The following is a 21,066-nucleotide window of genomic DNA, read 5'->3' as shown; positions in this document are numbered from 1 at the left end:
AAGACATAACGAATAATCTTAAACTATGGTACAAATATAGAAAGGCTTCTAATGGTGCTTATGTATTTTTTCCTGCGGTGTCGCCACCTTCATACCCCGCATGAGTCACCAAAGAAAGCCTTTTATTGTTTAAATGTACATGTGACATCAAAGTTTCCGGATTCTGGTCTTTTGATACATAAAAACATCGACTTTGAAAAGGGTTCAACAGTTGTAAAACGTCAATTGCAATTTATAACAGCTTAATGTTCAGCTTTGAGATAAAAAAAAGAAAATCAGTTTTAAGGGGTCAGACACGTAACGAACTTAGTCTAATAGGAGTCGTTAGAACAATTTTGAAGATATGTTGTTTAGAATGAAATTATACAATCATAATAATGAATAATATCATTGTTTTCAAAACCAGCATGCAAGAACTATGCCGAAAAGAGAAATAAACAAAATGTTCCTCAGTCTCAGGATAAATTAAATTTATATGACAATCAGTTTTTTGGGCCAGTCACGTAACTCGATTCCTAACAGGGACATATCATTCACATAACGTACGTTACCTTTTGAGAATAGAGTGGATACGGCAAGTGTGATCATAACATTTCTGCATTTACAGTGGTACTGTCCCTCACGGGCATCGATCAGTATCCCCTTACATATGGCACGCCAAATTCACAAAAATGAGCTAATCATAGGTTCACAGTCGATAAACTAGGTTTAACGGTTGTAAACTATAGTTTACGGACAGAAAACTCAGTTAACGGCAATAATCTATATTTTACATCTGTAAACCATAGTTAACGCGATCATCTATGTTTCAGAAGTGTAAAACTATATAATTAACACTGAAAACAACCATTTGCGATTGCAAAACATAGTTTATCTGATAAGTGTGAAACTATGATTAACAACTCTTAACCATAGTTAACAAATGTAAATTATAGTTTACAGATGTGAATCTACATTTTTCAGCTGAGCAAAATCTATTGTTAACGTTATTTGCAGATAGATAAACTTAGATTCTCAATCGTTTACTATAGTTTACAACCGTTAAATATAGTTTTACAGATTAAAAATATAGTTAACGATTCGTTAACTACAGTTTGAGGTTCGTAAACTATAGTTAACAGTCAATAAACCTAATTTATCAAATGTGAAACTATGTTTAGCTCATTTTTGTGAATTTGGCGTTCCATACTCACAATGCTTACCAACCCAGTCGACAAAGCAGACACGTTTGTCGTACGACTTAATTACTTTTCAAGACGTGCGTCGCCATCTTTGTGTAATAAAATATTGGAAAAACAACTGAACAAGGTTATTAAGTAGGTATTAATCACAGCTAACTTTTTGTCATATTGCCTTTCAAATGCCAAAGGCATGAATACATTAATTGTCAAGATTTTTTCATTGAAAAGTCTTTGTAAGGGCATTTTTCTTACAACGTGCTTCCCCCACAGTCTCGTGTTGTTGCAATGAAGTTTTTCCATTAGTATGAATATGAAACACAACGTATCTTACACCAGAAAAGAAAAAAAAAACGTAGAGTACACCCACTCTTAGCTGCTGGTCTGTAGCTACCGGTCTAAAAGAATTCGGGTGGATGGCCTGTGAGCTACATGTACATGTACAGTGCCTCCCGTAGCACAGGTTTGTGTTTAGAATAAGAAGAACATCGTTTAAAAAGTGGGTACCTCGGAGGAAAAATAACAAGGAAGGACGCCATCTGTGAAACCACCATGCTTCATCAGCTAATTTCTCATTGAAAACGCTAAACTATAAACTTCTGCCAATTCATATTCTTTTATACAGGTTGGGACCACTCTCCCAAATGGGATATAATAGCCCGTTTGGGATATAATAGCCCAAATGGGATATAAATTTTAAGTGCAAAAAATAAAAAAAATTGATTTTGAAATTTTTGATATAAATCCGCATTAGAATAGATGAAATACAACAACTTTTGGTAAACAACTTTTTCTGTAGCTGTACTATTACTGAGATTGATCCCTCAGTTTATCCAAAACTTCTTGGGGATCAATCTTACAAACTATAGAAATATAGAAAAACTTCTTAACCAAAAGTTGTTGCATTTTATTCACATTAATGCGGAATTATTTCAAAAGTTTTAAAATAAAAAAAAATATTTTTTTGCACTTAAAATTTATATCCCATTTGGGCTATTATATCCCAAACGGGCTATTATATCCCATTTGGGAGAGTGGTCCCAACCTGTTATACATGTAAATGATTCTTCTTTGAGATCTCATCTCTAGATTAATTCTGTTTACATCTACTTCAATTTTTAAAAAATATTTTTCTCGTGTAAACATCCAAATTTGACAACTCCTAGGCTTTTCCCCATAACCAATAATATGACAAAGATCTTGCGTGCCGTACTTTCGCTTTCCGCAAAAGCCAAGCAGTTGTCAATTTTGAATGTTATGCAAGAAATCAACAAGTTTGTTTATGTTGTCTAAAAAAGAACAAAGCCGAAGGTGAAACACCGATATATTTATTTATATAAAGGAATACAAATCAGCACATATATGTTTAGTTTGATAATTAGGTAATGAAGTGAGGTGGTATCCAAGATGGCATCCTCATTTTTTTTTTTCCTCCGAGGTGCCCACTTTTTTGAGGATAGTTTTTTTTTTTACCCAAACCCCTGTGCCCAACTGCAACAGTTGCACGTGGTTTATATATTTTTCAAAAAAAATTAATACTGAAAAATTATGAGATATTTAACCACTGGTTTACTACTTTACTTGCCTCAATCATGTTTTATAAACACTCTAACTGACCTAGGAAAGTAAAGTATGGTTAAATTCACATTTGGATTAAGAGTCACTATTTTACCTGTTAAAAAAAAAAAAAGACACCGTTTCACTTTACAGGGCTGGGGAGGGTTTTTGAAAGATATTTAGAGACAAATTAAGGAATGACATCTTAAGTAAAATGTTTTGGGAGTTTTTTTATATTAAAATTTTTACAGAATATATTCTTAAATTAGTTTGATAAGTCTAAAACCTGGCACAATTTTTTGTGTGCAATAAATATACAGTTTTTTGTATGGATTGAACTGTATCTCCACAGTCTGTCAACTCAAATTTCCTGTGGAGCTACAGTTATGCAACTACATCTGGGTACTCTTAATGTCTGTTGCACAGCAAAATCCCAGTTGACAAAATATTTTTAGCAATGTATTAAAACCTGATAAGCTAGTGGGTGCATTTCAAAAGATTTATCTTGGAATTTTTTCATATTATAGAATGAACATCGTTGAACCATGAGGTATTTGTAAATATCGAGAATTCTGAGAAATTAAGCAAAATATGAATCTAGGATATCTTGGAACAGAGAATTTTTGGGGGGTGGGGGTGTTAAACAAACCGGTTAATTTCAGGTTGTGGTGCTTAAAATATTTCAAAGTGTTTTAAACATGAAGGATGATGAATTTGATTTGTAATGTTGCATGTTTGAAATGGAACTTTTGATTTAAAATTCTGTTATAGATTTTTACTGGATGAGGTATAAAAAAATGAGGCAGCTATAACCACCATGTCCTTTAAACGTCCAACAGAGGTGTCGTGGGACAGGTATGCCAATTTGTTTACAATGCTCTTGTTGTTGATGCAAGTCAAGTGTATAGCTAAGAATGTGTGTAATCATCTTCATCAGAAACTGTTAAAGAACTTATGTATCCAAATTGGCAGTAAACATTACAGTGAAATTGATTTGTATTCAAAATTTGATCTGTCAAGTCTTGTTTTCAAAATTTTCTATTGAAACTTTTGAAAGTGGCTGCATTGACTTACACACAGCATAGACCTATCATTTTCCAATAAGACTACTGCTTAGTTATACTCTCAAAGTAAAATATTGTTCTAGATATGTGTGCATGATCAGAGACATAAATAACAGAGGTTGGCAACTCCACCATTAGCATGATTTGTTGTTGAAAATTGTCACGGGGCCATCCTTACTTTGAGAACTACATATTCAAGGACCAACCTAGGAGTCGACTTGCGGGAAATAGTCGCTTTTTGATCGGTAACTTCACCGGATTTTCCTTCGAAAGAGAAGTCGAAGTCACCCAGTATTCCGTTTGTCAATTGAAGTCTCCCTGATATCTCAAACCTCTCCCTATTTTTCTGTTACGGAGAAGTGAAGTCTCCCTGAAATTTTGCTCTAGGTTGGTCCCTGATATTAGTAAATTGATTTATTGATTACCAAAAGTATATTGTTTTAATGAAAAGTGTGCATAGGCTTTAGAAGTTTTTGAAACAATAAACTGAAAAATAAAACTAATATATAGAAAATATATAGGCTAGCTATGAAACATTGGTAATATTTCGGACTTAACCAACTGTCACCTGAAACTCCTCTTTTAATATTGTTTATGAGACACAAACTCATGAAAATATAATATTTTGAATGTTTTGGTAATAGGATTTAGTGTTTTTATTTCTATATATATTTATTAATTAGAAAGATATACTGATTTAAACTGGGAATATTTTACAATAGGGACCATGGGATTAAGCGAGATTTCAATAAGTTGCCAATCTGTGTTATTTATATGTCTCTTGTGATTCAACAACCTCCTTATTTCAAGCAAAAAGAAAAGTTGTGCTTCAAAGTTTTTGTGTTTAAGTTAAAGAATATGTATCAATTTCTGCAATACAAGTTAGCATGAGAACTTTCAAAATTCTGTACATTGAAGTTTATTTCATTTCAGTGATGAAGATGAGGAGCTACTAAATTTTAATTCCAAATTCAAGGTATTCATTATTGAACTCAATTTAATACCATTCAACCAACTAAACAAAATCACACATGCCATTCAAATTTTCAATTGATGATTTATCACAATAATGTAAATTTGCTGCAAGTATATATATTGATACCACCAAACCAATAATAAAAGATTATGTGGAAGAAAAAATAACAGGCAAATCCAATAGTTCTCTAAAATTTGAATTTTGTTGCATGTATAATATACATATTATATATGAAGTTATGAATGTATGATATACACAGAAATTTCTTTAATTCAAGAAAATCAAATCAAAACTCATGTGAAGAACAGTTTGCAACATACTTAACTTAATAAATATTTGAAATAATTATAAAGTTCAAGAATAAATTTTAAAATAGGGTATAATGTTTGGAGGTTTTTTTTGTCATGACAGGCTGATGATGATGAAGATCTAGATGAGGATGCATTGCTTGGATCAGATGATGAGGATGAATTTACCCAGTCTTCATTTTCGTCAGACAAAAAATCCAACACTGCCACATCCCACAAAACGGTCAACCAATCCACAAATAGCAAAGCTCTGATTACAGGGCCCAGCAAGGGCAATAACTCTGCTGGTAACAGGAATACCAACAATAACAACTCTAGGAAAGGAGGGGAAGATGCTTCTAAAACCAGACAATCCACTCCCAGTTCCACAGGGAAGCAGAGTAAAAAGATTGTCTCAAAGGAGTAAGTTTCTGCTAAGGTTGATACAGGCTATTACAATAAGATAATTCTCATCCTCATTGTCCTTTTGAAATTGAAAATATGGAATTTGTTTTAAGACATGCTTAACTACTGTAGCATTGAAAAAATAATTTTGAGTGGAAGGGTATATAAAGTTTTAAACAAAAGCACAGTTACAGTACCAATACTTTTTGCTTTTACCTGTCATTAAAATGAAGCATGGGTGAATTTTTTAATATGTCATTTGATAAGTGAAAAGATACATTTTGTATTGAGATTTCCTTTTTAGCGGCATATAAAGCATGATTTAAGAGTAATTTTCACGTACTGTATTTCTCTTGTGATATGGATTTGTGTACATATGTTGAGTTATTCTGTTTAGGATCAATAATTTAGACCCTGAGCCAGTTCTGTTATTGGATCCAGAGGAGAGTTATGACTTTGATGAATCGGGGGTCTCAGAGATAATTCTAGACAGTAGTCAGGTATGATATAGATATTCATCACATGTTTAAAAATGTACAACAACTGTCTCATTTGTCAGTATAATTTTAAAAGAAACATTCTAAGGCATTTCTACTCTGTTAATATGTGAGATTGCAAAGCTGCAAAGTAATAATGATATTTTGATTTGAATAAAATTGAATATTTTAATATTAAAGACTTTGTTAATTCTGCTTTGTTTGACAGGGTGAAGAGCCTGAGGACCAGTTCATTAAGCCCCAGCCTGTGACAACCAGACCCCAGACAAGGGAAGCACCTGTCAGAGAGAGACAGATGGAGGAGGAGGACCAATCAGACATCTCCACGCTGGAGGTAACAAAAAGCCCAATTGACAACTTTCATTTTGCAGTATTTGTATGAATGTGTAGAAATTGCATGGTTACAAGCCTTCATAGCTAGCTTTATGTATGAAGCTATATTCTATACTTTGATGAGATTCTTACATGGCCACTGCTGTATATTTGTTATGTGATTTTAATCTAAAATGTTTTCATTTTGGAGGATGGTATACATTAGTGGAGTAAATTATATTTTTTGTGTAGGTTTCTGTGGACCAGGGTCAGGAGAGTAGCGAGGAAAGTGATGACAGCGACAATGAGCATGGCAGGAGGAGGCGATTCAAGACAGAGCGCCCAGTGAGCATTAAGCTGTCCACTCATAAGGCTGCAGACATCCCAGACACGTTAGGTCAGTGTGTGCTAAATCAATGGAAAATCAAAGGCTAACATAGATTGTAATGAATTTACACTGATGGTCTAATGTACAGATTGTTTTACTTGGGCAGCATGTATAGAAATCCAACATTAAATGAAAATTAGTTTTTGAAAAAAAAAAATCTTAAATGAATGATACCAATATTGTTTCTCTTTATGCAGAAATTTCTGAAGAGCAGGAAAAAGAAATTGAGCAGTTTTTACATCATGGTCCAAATAAAAACAAGTCATATCGGGGCAGAGGAAGGGGCAGTTTCTCAAATATGCGAGGACAACAAAGAATGGGTCTCAATCAAGGTCAAAGGTCAGGACCACCAGCCAATCGGAATACGAATCACCACTTTTCACATGAACCCCAGGTCAATCAAAGTCACCATCAGGTTTGTCTAATATATCCAAAATGAATTAAAGGCAGTCAAACTTATAGTACCTGGTATTGTAGATAGAATGATTAACATTAACATTAGGATACCAAAATTAATTCCTTGGTTCTCAGGCCAACCCGCTTAAGATTTGCCCATTGGTCATTTTTATCAATGAATGAAATAAAATTTCTTTAGAGTGCTTGCCAATTCAAAAAAAAAATCTGGATTTAGGATCGCATTTTAAATACTGAAGTCAGTAAAACACTTGACTTCAATAAAGAACATTATTGCAAACATCGCGATGATCCAGATTAAATTATAACAATTTGTAAATGGCCGCAGAGTCTAGTTAGAAACATTGTGTTCAAGTTATGATCGCGACAGCAATGATTTTAGTTAAGGTATGAAGAAGAACATTGTTTCTTGTTGAGGGAAAGTTCCTGCAGCTTGTACTATACTTTAGTTAATATCTCATAATCCTTGTACACAGGGCTTTCTCAAGCCTCGTAGCTTTGGTGTTTCCTGATGAACATAATGATTTGTTTTATTCCATTTAGTTTGAGCTAATAAATTTAAGACTGATATGCTTTTAAACATCAATTTTTTGGATTTTTACAAGATTACTACATTATGAAATTAAAAGAATAAATCATGCATCCTGTTTTTTTTTATGAAAAAAAAAAATTGCCACCGCCCAGCTGCATTTCTTTTTGAAAATATTGGCCTGAGAGCAAAGAGATTAATTTTTTTGTGGCCTTAGTAAATAACGGACAGAATTTTTCCTATGCACATGGTGTATTTGTTGTGCTAATAAAAAGCTTATATACATGTTATTTCAGTATCAGAATTAACCTTTGAAAAAGCTATTTATGCAATCATACTGTTAACTTAATAGTCAGTGTCTGATATGAGAAGAGAGATAACTCTATTCTAATGTTCATTTGGCAAGGTATAAAAGATAAAGAATTTTAAGCATGAAAATATTGCCAGAAATAAGTGTTGAAAGTGAAGAATATATTTTTATGTACTTTTTGGTTTTTCAGTAGATGTGCTGAAAATTTCCAAATGAATTGGTTTATTTTTATTTTGTTATGTTTTTGTATTTAGATCACAGCACTAAATTTGAGCAGGATGTCACTTTTTGTTACATTAGCCAATGGGGGAACATGTTCGCTTACCTTAATCCAAGAATTCGAATATCAGTCATTTATAAGTGCAAAACTGCTATTAGTGTATCATAAATAATTTTAAAATAAACATTATTAACTTTTTTTTATAATAAAACTTGGAAGTGAATATAAAACCTTTGGGAGTTAAGAGTTATCTCTCTTTGATTAGTGTAAGAGATATTCATTGAATTTGACTTCACAAGCAAGATCAAGGAACGATTAATGGTCTAGTAAGATATTACACAGCAAAAAAAAGTTTTGGTTTTTGTATACTATAGTTATTGGTAGATTTTATTTTCACTCGTGCACTGAACAATTGATAAAAAAAAAAATCAATTAGAAGAATAGTGTAGAAAGAACTGGAATGTTCTATACTGTGTTAGCAAATATGCTCTATAATTTGGGATTCTAAGTGCCAAGGAGGTTCTTAATTGATGCCTCAAAATATTGATTTCTATGCATTCAATTGGATTAAAGAGATTTATCTGCAGACAATCGATACCAGGAATTCCTTTTATCTATCAGTTTTGAAATTTCTGAACTCTTATTGTGTAATTGATGGAAATTTAATTAATGAACTGAGAGGCTCTGTGTGGAGGAAAAGGTTTATGTCAGGCAATACAATTCTTATTAGATTATTTCGTATTCTAGGGTGCAGGTCCGCCGGCATCTAAACCTCAGAAGATCCACATAAATCCCCACTTCAGGCGAGCTGGCATGCTCCCACCTCGTCAAGGGGACGGCCTCATGCCTACCCCAGCCATACCCCCGCTGTTCAGACCCCAGGGACCGCCTTCCCTTCTTCATATACAGCCCTCGGCCCCCGTCATGCATTCTGCTCCACAGGTAAGCATTTTCTTCTTGAATTTGAATGAATATATGAATTTATTTTAAGTTGACTTTTGTTCAGTTGTAAAGAATGTTGTTGTTACTCTATTATGATGAATATACAGTGTAGTTGACAGTCTTTAGGCCTAAGAAAAAAAATTGTTTGTTTCCGCTTTCCCGACCGACCCTAGCTTTTACCCCCCGACTCAAAACTTTTTTTAAAGGATTTTTGATGGAAAATCGTTTATTTTCGTTTTATCTGATTTGGAAAAAAAATTGCTCAAAATTTTGGCCACAAAAACGCTTGAAGCAGTTACTCTTCTCAAATCAGTGTAACTCAAACGTTTTGTTTCAAAATGGCTGTATGTTTCCATGTGTTGTAGATTTTAATAATGCTCTCATCGTTGGCAGAGGAAGTATCTGATATATAATATCATTTTTGTGTTTTCTTAAGACCAGCTTAATAGTCGGGAATGATATTAAAAGTATTTCTCATTTTATACCATTCAGCAGTGTCAGTATCTAACCAGCATGTATGGATACTGCAATATTAAAGGGGAAAAAAAATATTTGAAAAAATAAAAAAAATTCCGACCGACCGACCCTACTTTTTTTCAGCAGTAAAGCGGAAACAAACTTTTTTTTTGTTAGGCCTTATTTCACAGTATTCTTTCATCATGTTTTGGAGATTTTTTTTAGAGGGTCACAGTAACCTTCTTTCACTTTTTGTAAGACGTTTTAGAATTTTGTTATCTTTATAATGCTTTGATGCATAGGATTTTAAGATTGGTCAGTTTAAGCATCTTAGATCTTATGATATGATGTCCAAAAAAAAAATAAATAAGCTCCTTCTCATTTATTGTTTAATGTATGACAAAATCTTGAAATATATGATAGTTTTACAATATTTTTAAATTAATGTTTCAGAGTGCTCCCTGGACCTCCCAAGCTAACCCACAGCCCATTTATAGTAAACCAAATCTCCCACATCAAGTCCACCATCAACAGCATCCTCAACATCAACAACATCAACAACACCCTCAACACCTTCAACATCAGTTTCCACGTAAGTTGTTGTCATTTTTTTTAATAAAGAAAAGTAATATGAATTAAAGTTGAACAATGTTAGAATGCTTTGTTTTTTGAAGCAGCAAAACAATATTGAAAGTAATTGCAACAACAAAAAAACCCTTAAGTATGAATACTCATGAAATAAAAGGGTTGTTTATAGTTAAGACTTTTGACAAAGTAGAATATCTTTACTCACTGTTACAGCTCAGCAACCTCAACCAAGACATAGTGTTCCATATTCAGACTATTCAAGGGGACCTCCATCTTACCCTCCCCAGGGGCAGCAGCTCATGAGACCCACTCATGTGCCTCACAGTAGGCCCCCATTCCATGGTCAGGAGTTTCAACAGCAGAACCAGTTTCCCCCTCATGGGCCCCCTCCTCCACAGCCATTATTACCCCAGGGGCATCAGTTTCCGCAGCGTCCACAGCATCCTACCCAGCATCCTCCCCCGCTAATGAGGCCAGAGCTCCAACATCAGCATCATGGTCAGATGGGGCCTCCTCGACCTCAACATGCCCAGAATAGGCCCCCACCTCATCATGGACCTCAGATTCAGCATCCTCAGTATGGTCAGCAGTTCTCTCAGCAAAGGTAGGAATGGACAGATGTGTGAAATATACGAATGCAATCAGTAATCTCTGTACGTAGAACATCTCTTTATAAATCATTTGTTTATGCTTAGAAATTTAATGAGAACTTTTATCAAAATGAAGATACAAAACTAAAGGAAATGATACTTATTATTTGAGTGTTGATCATGTTGGTATATGAGACATGATTGAGTACATGTGGGAGAATGGAAATGCCTTCCTAGAAATTAAAAGGTACATGTACAATATCTTCGTTTTGCTTTAGGTTTCCTACCCCTGGACATGGCCCTGAGTCTCATGTGCGACAGAATTTCAATCCACAGCAGCAACAACAGCAGCCAAGATTTCAGCAGATGGGCCAAGGATTTCAGAATCAGCCTAGGCCACAGAGGTTTCAGTCTCAAGGGGAGAGAATGCCCCATAACTTAAATAACAACGCTGTGCCTCAACAATCAGTTATGAAGTAAGCATGCAAACATAAAGAAATTCCAATTATGCTTTTAAATAACAACTACATGTATATAATCTTGTGAGTAATGTACTGAAGTAATTTGTACATGTAATTTAAGATACATGAAATGGCTAAAAGAAACTGTACATTTACTGTAGGTGAAAGGTTTTTTTTTTAATAAGTTTAAAACTGAAATAAAGTTGAAGTCATTTTATTTCTATTCAGACCGAAGCAAAATGCTGTGTTGCATGCACATGCCAAGAAACTGAGAGAACGGGCTAAGAAGTTTGGACAGACCCCCCAGGTGGGACCTTCAAGACCTACGAAGCCCCCAAAGAGGCCCTCAACAGAGGCACCCAGTGCTGATTCCTCACCGGTCAAACAAAGCAAAGTGGAGGTGGAAGTCCTGGTAAGAAAGACAATGTAATCTAGGTGCATAGTATGTTTGTAAACAATTTTAGTGAGAAGCTAAGGGTATGATGCTTATTATCTAATTGTATTTTTCATAAGTCTTGCCAAAAAGTTTTATGGATTTTAACTTTTGTATGCCGTTGATTTCTCCTCTGACATGTTTAAATCTTAACTTTTATTTCAATGAAAGAATTTTTGGACACTTGACAGAACGCTCTTACTACTAACTGTGTATCGATTTAATCTAGTCCCCAGAAGACAAGGAGCTACAAGAGAAGTTGGCTATGCAAGCAAAGCAGAGAGAGATGATTAGGCAGAGGAAGGAAGCCAACAGACAGGCATTGGCTCAGAAAAAGCGGGAGCAACTAGCACAGAGACTTGCAGGGAAAGGTAAAATCTAATGAAGACAGATAGCATATTGATATAAAGAATACTGGTATTCTAATATTTGAACTAACAATAGTTCAAAAACCTCTTGTTTATTTTTTGCAGGCCAGACAATAGAAGACATTGAGCAACCAGCAGCTGGAATTGCACAACCAAACAAACCATTGAATGTCAATGCGGCACCTAAAAAGACTTTCCCTACTAGTCAGCCTTCATCATCAGGGGGTCAGCAGATCCAAACAATACATTCAGTCCCAAATCAGAGCCCTCAGAGAAAAGTGGTCAACCCAAATATCGGTGTTAACAGGCCTGCCAATCAGGTGACTGCTAAACCAGCAACAGCCAACAATAAAAAACTCATGAGGAGGATAGAAACCGTGAAGAAAAACGCTCAAGGGGAAATCATCTCTAGAGAAATTAAACTGGTTCCAATAGAGGATGAAGCCGAGACTAACACAAAGACTTCCGTATTAAATCAGGGCCGAGTTCAGGTTGTGAAGAAGAGTATCCCAGTTACAACGGTCAGTGGGAATAGGTCAGTGATTTCACCGAATAAAAGTGTGGAAACCAGTAACAGGTCGGTGATAAGAATTGGGACAGATAGTGAGGACAGCGAAGATGGGGGTGGAAGGAATGTTGTCACCCAGCAACCAACTGGCAGAGTAAGTGTTCAGTGCAGGCTTTAGCTGTATAAACACACAATTTAGTATGTGTATACTGTAAATTCCTAATTAATTACGAGGAATTAATATCCACGTTAAATAGCAAGAAGCACATCTTGTTGATTTTAAAGTCTCGTTTCAATTAAAAAGAGATGTAAACTATTAGAAAATATGATGAAACATTGGTGTTCGTGATTTTATATTCTTGCGATTTGATGCATAACAATAGAATCGCAGAATTAGGTACTCAAGTAAAATAAGGAATCTACAGTAAACTACTCACTAATTGCATTAGGCTCTCAGGTTTATATAAGGTGACATCGGGAAAGTAGAGGCTGCAATGTGAATGATATAAAAGGGTTTTTTTTGAATGATATTAAATGTTCTTCGATTTCAGAGAATTGTTGTTACGTCGAAGACTAAAAGTGTTATGGTGAAGAATCTCTCTGTGTCAACATCTGACCTTGTCATCAAGAATCTGTGTACCTCAGTTGGTCCTGTAGAGGTATGCTTCCAAACACGGAACCTAAGAGGGAATGTTAATATGATTTTTCTGCCAAGTGCCAATTCTTTTTGGTATTGCCTAAAACACAAACAGCTTCAGCCCTCCAAAATAATCCTTTAGAATAGACCATTTGAAATACATTAGTTGGGCATTGTTATTAACATTAAAAAAAATGGGAAATGTACATGTATAAGAAAAAATTTAATCTCAGATCTTGATCATGTCACTTAAAGTATTGTTTTAAAAATTGTTTTCATGAACATTAGACGTAGCTAACGTTATTGAGGCTCTGACAGGGTTGATGATAAATTCTGTTTATTTTTCTCGTATTTGGAAATAGACTATTGAGAGAAAACAGAAGGATGCTGTTATCACCTTTAAGGATGGAAAGCATGCAGCTATGTTTGCTGAAAAGTACAACAGGTAGGTAAATTTTAGACTTAAATTTTATACAGGTACTTTTTCCTTTTAGTGCAATGTTGATGATATGTTCTAAACAATAAGTTAATTTTATGTATCAATTAACAGTTTTTTAAAACTGTGTGCTGATTTACAGATGTGCGTCTAGACCCATGCATGATAACTATGATACTGCTCTCTTGCAGGGCAAATTGACATACTTTGCCGAAGTTTTAGTTGATAGATACAGTTGAACTTCGGTATCTCGAACACCGATATCTTGAATACAATGGATATGTTGAAGTGATTTTAAGTCCCAAACAATAAAACTTGAAGTATTTTACCCTTGATATCTCGAATACTCGGATATCTCGAAGTTTTTAACCAGTCCCATCTGGTTCGAGATAACGAGGTTTAACTGTATATAATTAAATGACGTAGATGAAACAATCAGCATTATGTCATTTTTCACCAAACTAAGTCATTTTGCCCTGCAAAAAAGCTGTGCCACAGTTTCTGTAAAAGGGTCTATTGTGTATGGACATAACGGTGGAAGAAATGTAAATTGATAATCTTGTAAAATCTGATGCACAGAAATTGTATGAAATGCATACAGTTATAAAGAATGAGTAAACTGTTTAAAAAATCTATTAACATCAATACTTTATCAACACTAATAGCATAAATGGGAAAAATATCACGTACGTATATGCACTTAAAATACACTATGTAAAGTTACCTTACAAATGCATTCAAATAAGGCAAAGCAACAAGTATAGAAAACTACTTCTTTAGAAGTCCTAGCAATGTCTTTTCTTAAGTATGTATTCTTTCTTATGTCTTTCTTTAGGTCCCTTTTAGATTTATCTACAATTCTGGTTTCTCTTGTTCGCTATTGAGGAGAGGAGGCCATTCTGTTTGGACATAAGGAGAGGAGGATTACTTGAGGGGGGAAGGAAACAAAAAAAAAATCAATAACTAGAAATCCGACAGACATACTCCTCATCAGGGACAGCTTTAGATTGGAGGGCACAGAGAGGTCAGGACAAAGTCCTAGAAACTGGATTTCTTCATTCTTCAACGTCATTCAGCAGGACTAGTGAAATAGGTCTTAAATGTCACTGACCATGGTTGGCGATCATGTTAGTTGTTTTACTGTTATTGAATTCCCCAAAAATATGTTAAAAGTACTTATCTGTAAGATGACATAATTAGAGTATTGTTTGACTGATCATTATAGATATTTATCTCCAAAGGGCTTGCACAGTTATAAATTTACATTTTACATTAACATGTTTCCCATAAGATCACAGATTGAAATATCAGTAGTATTCTCCTGATTTAACCTGACAAGATCTAAGCTTTGTGTTTGGTGTGTGTTATGTCCTTAGCTTTAGGAGAACTACAATATTACTGGTTCCATACTCTTTTTGATTCACACCTTTAAACCATAGCCTGTATTCACAGCTCATCAGTTAAAAGCTATAAAATCATTTTTATGAAAACACAAAAAAAATTGTTCTAATGGAAAGACAACAGTTTAATCTGGAAAAAATGGATTACACAAAGATTAAAAATTTGCAATACAGGTAAAGAACCACAATAATAATTACATTTGATATGGATAGAAAATTTACTTTTTAAAGAATTTCTTCAGTTTGCATTGTAACATTAAAACAATTTACTAATGTTATACAACTTTATTTACTATGAATTTTACTTAAAGAATTCTTTCTAAAAGTTTTTAAAATTAAACCAGTTAAACCAGCAAAGTACAGTACCATACTTGTGCTTGAGAAAATGAAAAGAACATAAATTTTAAGAAACAATATTTAAATATGCAGTAAAACATGGATACAGGGAACTCGCAGTTAAAACAAAGCTAACAACAAAGCCAATTTTATTTTCCAAAGTTTTCAGTTGTATTTTAAACTTTGTGGATATTATAAAAATCTAAATTGAAATGAATCAAAATTTTAAATCTAGGTCATTGCTGTAATTGTGTTTTACTGTAATTTTCAACAATTACTGTAAGGTGGTCATAGCATGAGGGTGGTTTTGGACATCTCCATATTGTGACGTACTTTCTAATGAAATAAGCAATAAAATCATACTATTAAATTTTTTTCCCCCAGAATTGATATTTAATGGTAGCATTAACTAAGAATGTTTAAGTCAAGAGGTTGAATCCCGCTGGGCCTTATATAATTTTTACCTTTCCAAACATTTTTTGAACATATTTTTTTTTGTGTGAAATATTGTCAAATTTGAAATATGTAAAATGGTGAAAGTATTTTGATTATAGTGTACTTTTATCCACATTAATATCGACAGGTGTCGTATACCACCTTCAAGGAAATATAATTGTGCCACTATATCCTTAGTAAATTCCTGTTGATCAGTATGGGTTTAAACAGTTTCCATTGGCTTTTTGGAAGAAGGGGTATTAGATTATTCATTTTATGTATTTTTAAAATCAATGAGTGGGTCATGAAAAAATTATTCAATGAGTATATTATTATGATAATAATAGAAACAAAAGAAAATTCAATTCATACAAAACCAAGAACATTAAGTATTTTTCCACATTAAATAAGATATTGTGGCAATTTACATACTGGTAAATTTTGGTTCTTTGAACAGCAACAGCAATTTATAGTCCAGATTCAAGATGCATATAAACACAAGAAATGATAAGAATATTGGTTACCAATTAATAAGTATTATTTGTAGAGAGCTTGAGATCTTGTCAGTCTTTTATGCATGTCAAGAAGCAACAACATACATGTACTAATAAACTCACCATTCACTATTCACACATTTTCATCCTTTGCCTGCAAATTGCGTATCAAATATGCAATTGAGACAATTTCAAAATATGGTAAAACAAAAGACATATAAAAGTTTAGAGTTTTGGACATTTGCCCTGTAAATATTGGAGGATTTAATAAGTATGCGGTGCATTAAAGCATGGAATTCACAAATGACTGTTGAGCAAATAATTAGAACTATTTCCAACTAGTGACGAAGTGACGAAGAAAACTTTCTGAAAACTGCTATGAAGGACATTTGAAGGATGGAATGTGAAATTAGGAAATTGAAAGAAAAGATTGTTTAACAGTAAAATAGAAAAAATATGGAAACTGAAAGTGCTATTTCTGTTGGTGAAGTTAAAGAACTCCAATTAGTATGGAAACAGTATGTGGAAAAATCCAGAAATGTGAGTGCTTGCTGAGTGAAGATGTTAGAAGAATTTAATTCACCTGATGCTGTTATTACTGTGTTCGTTGGAAAATGTTAAACTTTTCTCAGCTTTAACCTGAATCTTAATGCAGAATATGGAACTTTTCATCACTAAGTGAATTGTTGGTGCTTCGAGCCTTATTCGAATTATGAAATGACATTACATCTTGGAAAAGATATCACCAAGACGACACTTTTAATACAGAGAATGGAAAAATTTAAATTTTGTGAATCTATTAAATGAGACTTAATCCAGTAATGAATTCATATACTTCTCATAAAACATACACATTTACTCAAAACAACATTAATTGCACTCTTACAGAAAATGACATAATTACATCATAATTACATTAAGTCTGCCCTTGATTATGTTGGTAATAATCAATTTTTGCATTTTAAAAATCATGGTAAAGAAAAGTCATATGTATTGATCTTAACAGTTATACATGTACTCATGAAATTATGGTTCAGATAATATTATTCTTGGATTTTTGTTTTCTTAAATTGTTATACTTGAAGGAAATTATGCTTTAGTTAAAACAGAAAGCAGCGGCATACTTTATATGAACTAGTTTCTGTAGTAAACGTTTGTTGATAATGTGAAATAAATATGAGTATGTACAATTTGCCAAATTTTGTTGCCTTTTCTGTTGTCAAGAATGCAGAAACTATTTGTTTTTATACTTTTTATACTTAGATATATTTTTATATTATTTATACAAATTATGTGTGGATTTTCACACGTTTTATGGTGCTATTTTACACAAATTTATTTTTGATATATTTAATTGTTTCTTTAACAATGGGTCTGCATTCTTTGAATGCTATTTTTCATCAGATCATTCATGTTCTATATTTGTATTGATGTCGGCATAATGTTATCATTTTTTAAATACTTTGCAATTTGAAAACGAACTGAAGAAAGTAGGCACATTTGTAAAGTTAACATTTTTATATTGATTTGTTAGTTGTCTAACCTTTTTGGCTTCAATTTTTATGTTTCCTTTTTCTTTTGTTTTAATATTTTGTGTTTCTGATTAGCTATTGTGAAGGATATTATCCATAAGTACTTTCGATGCTATGGCATATGTTCTAAAGAAAAGAAGGGTTTTTGCAAACAAAATATAGGTAGTTTATTCCAAAAATAATATAATGTAAAGATTGTTTAAAAGGCCTTGGGTACTTTTGTTTTTACAAGTTGTGTTACAGCAATTTGCCTACTTTCTTAGGTATAAGCAAACTAATTACTACTGAATAAAAATGATTCCGTTTTGGTTATCTGTGATATCATACAGGAAGCTGAAGAAATGTATAGTAATTTAGTTTTTTTTGTATGGTAGAAGTACATGCACGCCGACTAGATTATTATGGAATTGTATTTCTCAGCAAAGTAACTGTATTTGTGTATTTTAATGTATTTAAAATTGTGTTATTGGTTTCAAAGGTATTATTAACGATATAGAAGTTTATACATGAGTATAAACAAAGTTGTATTGTGAAATGTATGAATTGTTGTATGATTTATTAATCAAATTTTCACTTTAAGCGCTAAACACCATAGGCGGCCAGACAGAGGTAAGACTTGAACTTTACACAGAATTTACTGGAACCAAGTTAGGTAGTGGGACTGTTCACTCTTCAGGTACGCTGTATAGGTGAGTTAACGGACAAAAAGTTTATAGTTGTATATTTAGTATGAAGGAAAACGGGAGAACTACTGGTACCGTTATAAAATTTCTTCCTTAGTCCTTACAAAAAGGTTCGCAATTTGATATATCATCAGGTACTTTGGTTTAAGGTTTTCCGACCATCAGCTGAAAGGTATCGCGATCTATTAGCTATTGATATCTTATAGGTATTACTTTGTTTTCTGTTTCTTCGGTATCTAAGTTATACCATGTTTGTCCTGCAGAAGAATATAAAGTGAAAAGTGTAAATTCGAAGGTAGATCCTTTTCTTTTACACATCATACGTTGTTTTTCTGATACCACTGAACCAAAGCACTGATGTTGAATAGTGTGTAATGAAAAGATTATAAGACTTATGCAAATTTTCCAACATTAAATCCAAAGCTATAAATTAATACGAAAAAAAATTCTCGGACACTTCAAAGTTATCGGACAGTTTGAGATTCGGTCGTTCTTGGTTCCCATAGTGTAAGGTGAGTACCAATAGAATAGCAATGTCTCTTCTTCTGAAAGTTGGAACACTTCAAGGTCTATTAAGCGCTTTCTGCCACTGCCTACAAATGTATAGTTGGAATTCTTTACAACAACGGCAGCATTGCCAGGTTTGGTACTTGTAAGATATCATAGTGTTTAGTCACAGCGCTGGAACCGTGATATTTTTCTTTTCATAATCAAAAATATATACCTCTGCTTATAATTGTACATTTTTTTTTATTGTCAAAAAAATATAATTTATAACGTAGGTATATTAGGTTAGGGGTATATATTTTTGATAATGAGAGAAATATATAACGTCAGGTGTCTATTTGTTCAGTAGTTTTGTTTCTGATACAAAAAAGTTATCAATTATATATTCTGAAAATGAACTTAACAAGAAAGGATCAGCTGTTATGCACAGAAATCTACACAGTGGTTAATGTGACTAATTTTGTAATTGCTAAGCACATGACAACATGAAGGCGACAGGAAAACAAGTACTTCCAACGAATATTTTTATGTATATTATGTGTTTCTCAATTTGACCAAAGTTTTAATAGATTGTACTCATACATGTAATGCCTGTCATTTGTAATTGAGTAATGATATTGTCTACGTGTGTGCACTGTACTGTTAAGTATTTTCTCTATATTTGATTTTATTTTTGGTGACCTTGGCTTTATTAGATGGTTGAAACTTGTTGTTACATAACAGCATTATCTTTGGCCAACTATATCATATCAAATGCTAAATGTACGCTTGGTTGATGTACTTGAAAGTGCGTTGTGACAAATTCCCGCCAAGAAGTATGATGTGCAAAACTTACGTAATTCTCTATTGCAGTAATTAATGGTTTGAATGTGTGTTGTTTTTATACATTTACATTGTATATATATTTCTTTTATGTTCATCAAATATACTCAAGACATGTTTGATCTGATGATAATAGCAAACCTCTAATCCATATTTACCTTTCAGGGTTCTATTCGTTTTAGGGAGTATTTATATGTATATCGATTAATGATCGATCCACTATGATGATAATTAATGTACCCGTCAATTTCCAATTTGATAGATTTTAACGGTTATTCTACATTATTAAGTTGATTTTTCTAGTCTATGCTCTGTGTTTACACCATGTCTTCTGAGTTCACAAAGCATTTGATTGCGTGTAACATCACAGACTGCCATGATTGAATATTGATATATATCGATATTTAGAGATAACCAATCTGTAACTTTTCCTTTTAGTTTTAAAGTCAATCCCCTTAACTCTGACACATATATCATGACATGTGGTGATATCGAACAGTGTTCAAAATCAAAAGTCCAAAGGAAAATAAAAAATAGGAGTAGAGCAAGGGTCAGGTGCCATGGAGGAGTGAGCATCCTCTGCTGACCGGTCACATCCGTTGTGTGCTCTTTGTCGTTATCGGAAAAAATTAATAATCCTTTCTTAGCTCAAATGCATTTCTTTGAATTGTTCATGTTATATTCTTAATCCTAAAGGTTGGAAAGGTTTTATCAAAGCGAGTTGATGAGTGCATAAGTTTTAAGGATTCTAGGAAGAAACATTGTTCCTTTTTTGATGTAATATAACAGAGAGAGAGAGAGAGAGAGAGAGATGGATTCTTTTAGTAAACGTTTTAGGTGGTAATGCGGTATAGTTCTTGCTTTTAGTGAGGCTAAAGTTGACTAAAGTAAGGATACTTGCGATGACTGATTCATTTGTTAAAGGGTTACAGAGGAATAAGCATTTGTTGAATTATTTGTTACCTTGCTCAATTGTGGATGAAGTTGAAGGTTAACTATGCTCCAACTGCAAAACATGACTATTATTGAATTTCTTTTGGAATCAGGTGTATGTATATACGTATATCATACTCGTTGTTATTTGATGAGGTCCATTCTCTGGTGTGTCTGCAAAAAACATCCCGTAAACAGTGGTGCTTTTGTCGTCCACGGCTATTATAGCTGTTGTATTTCAAGTTTGTTATTTCGACGGTGTCTTGAATGCATTCCTGTCAGTTTTTTTGCATTATTAAGTATTTAATACCCCCATTTTAACGGTGCTTGAATGTTATTTGTGTTGAGGGCTATTTAGAAGATGTATG

General features: G+C 33.3%; 1 protein-coding gene across 2 annotated transcripts; it reads left to right on the top strand.

Annotated features, from left to right (window-relative positions):
* The first annotated feature begins 1,218 nt into the window (after positions 1–1,218).
* On the top strand, positions 1,219–20,866 carry LOC105347953 (RNA-binding protein 33). 2 transcript variants are annotated; one of them, XM_034444541.2, is made up of 18 exons: positions 1,219–1,316; positions 3,507–3,590; positions 4,733–4,775; positions 5,187–5,485; positions 5,865–5,967; positions 6,173–6,298; positions 6,529–6,673; positions 6,862–7,079; positions 8,885–9,079; positions 9,989–10,127; positions 10,337–10,727; positions 10,992–11,189; positions 11,403–11,586; positions 11,837–11,978; positions 12,081–12,637; positions 13,035–13,142; positions 13,483–13,565; positions 14,392–20,866. In XM_034444541.2, exons 2-18 carry the CDS (start codon positions 3,553–3,555, stop codon positions 14,438–14,440), a joined length of 3,018 nt encoding a protein of 1,005 aa, XP_034300432.2. In that variant the 5' UTR covers positions 1,219–1,316; positions 3,507–3,552; the 3' UTR covers positions 14,441–20,866. The 2 variants fall into 2 exon arrangements, with proteins under 2 accessions (XP_034300432.2, XP_034300436.2); XM_034444545.2 differs by having other exon boundaries at positions 1,302–1,320.
* The last annotated feature ends 200 nt before the right edge of the window (positions 20,867–21,066 follow it).

This window comes from Magallana gigas, chromosome 5 (genome assembly GCF_963853765.1).
Source record: "Magallana gigas chromosome 5, xbMagGiga1.1, whole genome shotgun sequence".
Classification (NCBI taxonomy): Eukaryota; Metazoa; Mollusca; class Bivalvia; order Ostreida; family Ostreidae; genus Magallana; species Magallana gigas.
This window is presented reverse-complemented; position numbering and strand designations above follow the sequence as displayed.

What these genes read in the sequence shown, in the direction of transcription:
- LOC105347953 (XM_034444541.2), top strand. Translation starts at nt 3,553, where the DNA reads ATGTCCTTTAAACGTCCAACAGAGGTGTCGTGGGACAG. An exon ending in TAATTCTAGACAGTAGTCAG is followed by an intron (nt 5,968 to 6,172) that starts GTATGATATAGA and finishes TTTGTTTGACAG; the next exon opens with GGTGAAGAGCCTGAGGACCA. An exon ending in AGACATCCCAGACACGTTAG is followed by an intron (nt 6,674 to 6,861) that starts GTCAGTGTGTGC and finishes CTCTTTATGCAG; the next exon opens with AAATTTCTGAAGAGCAGGAA.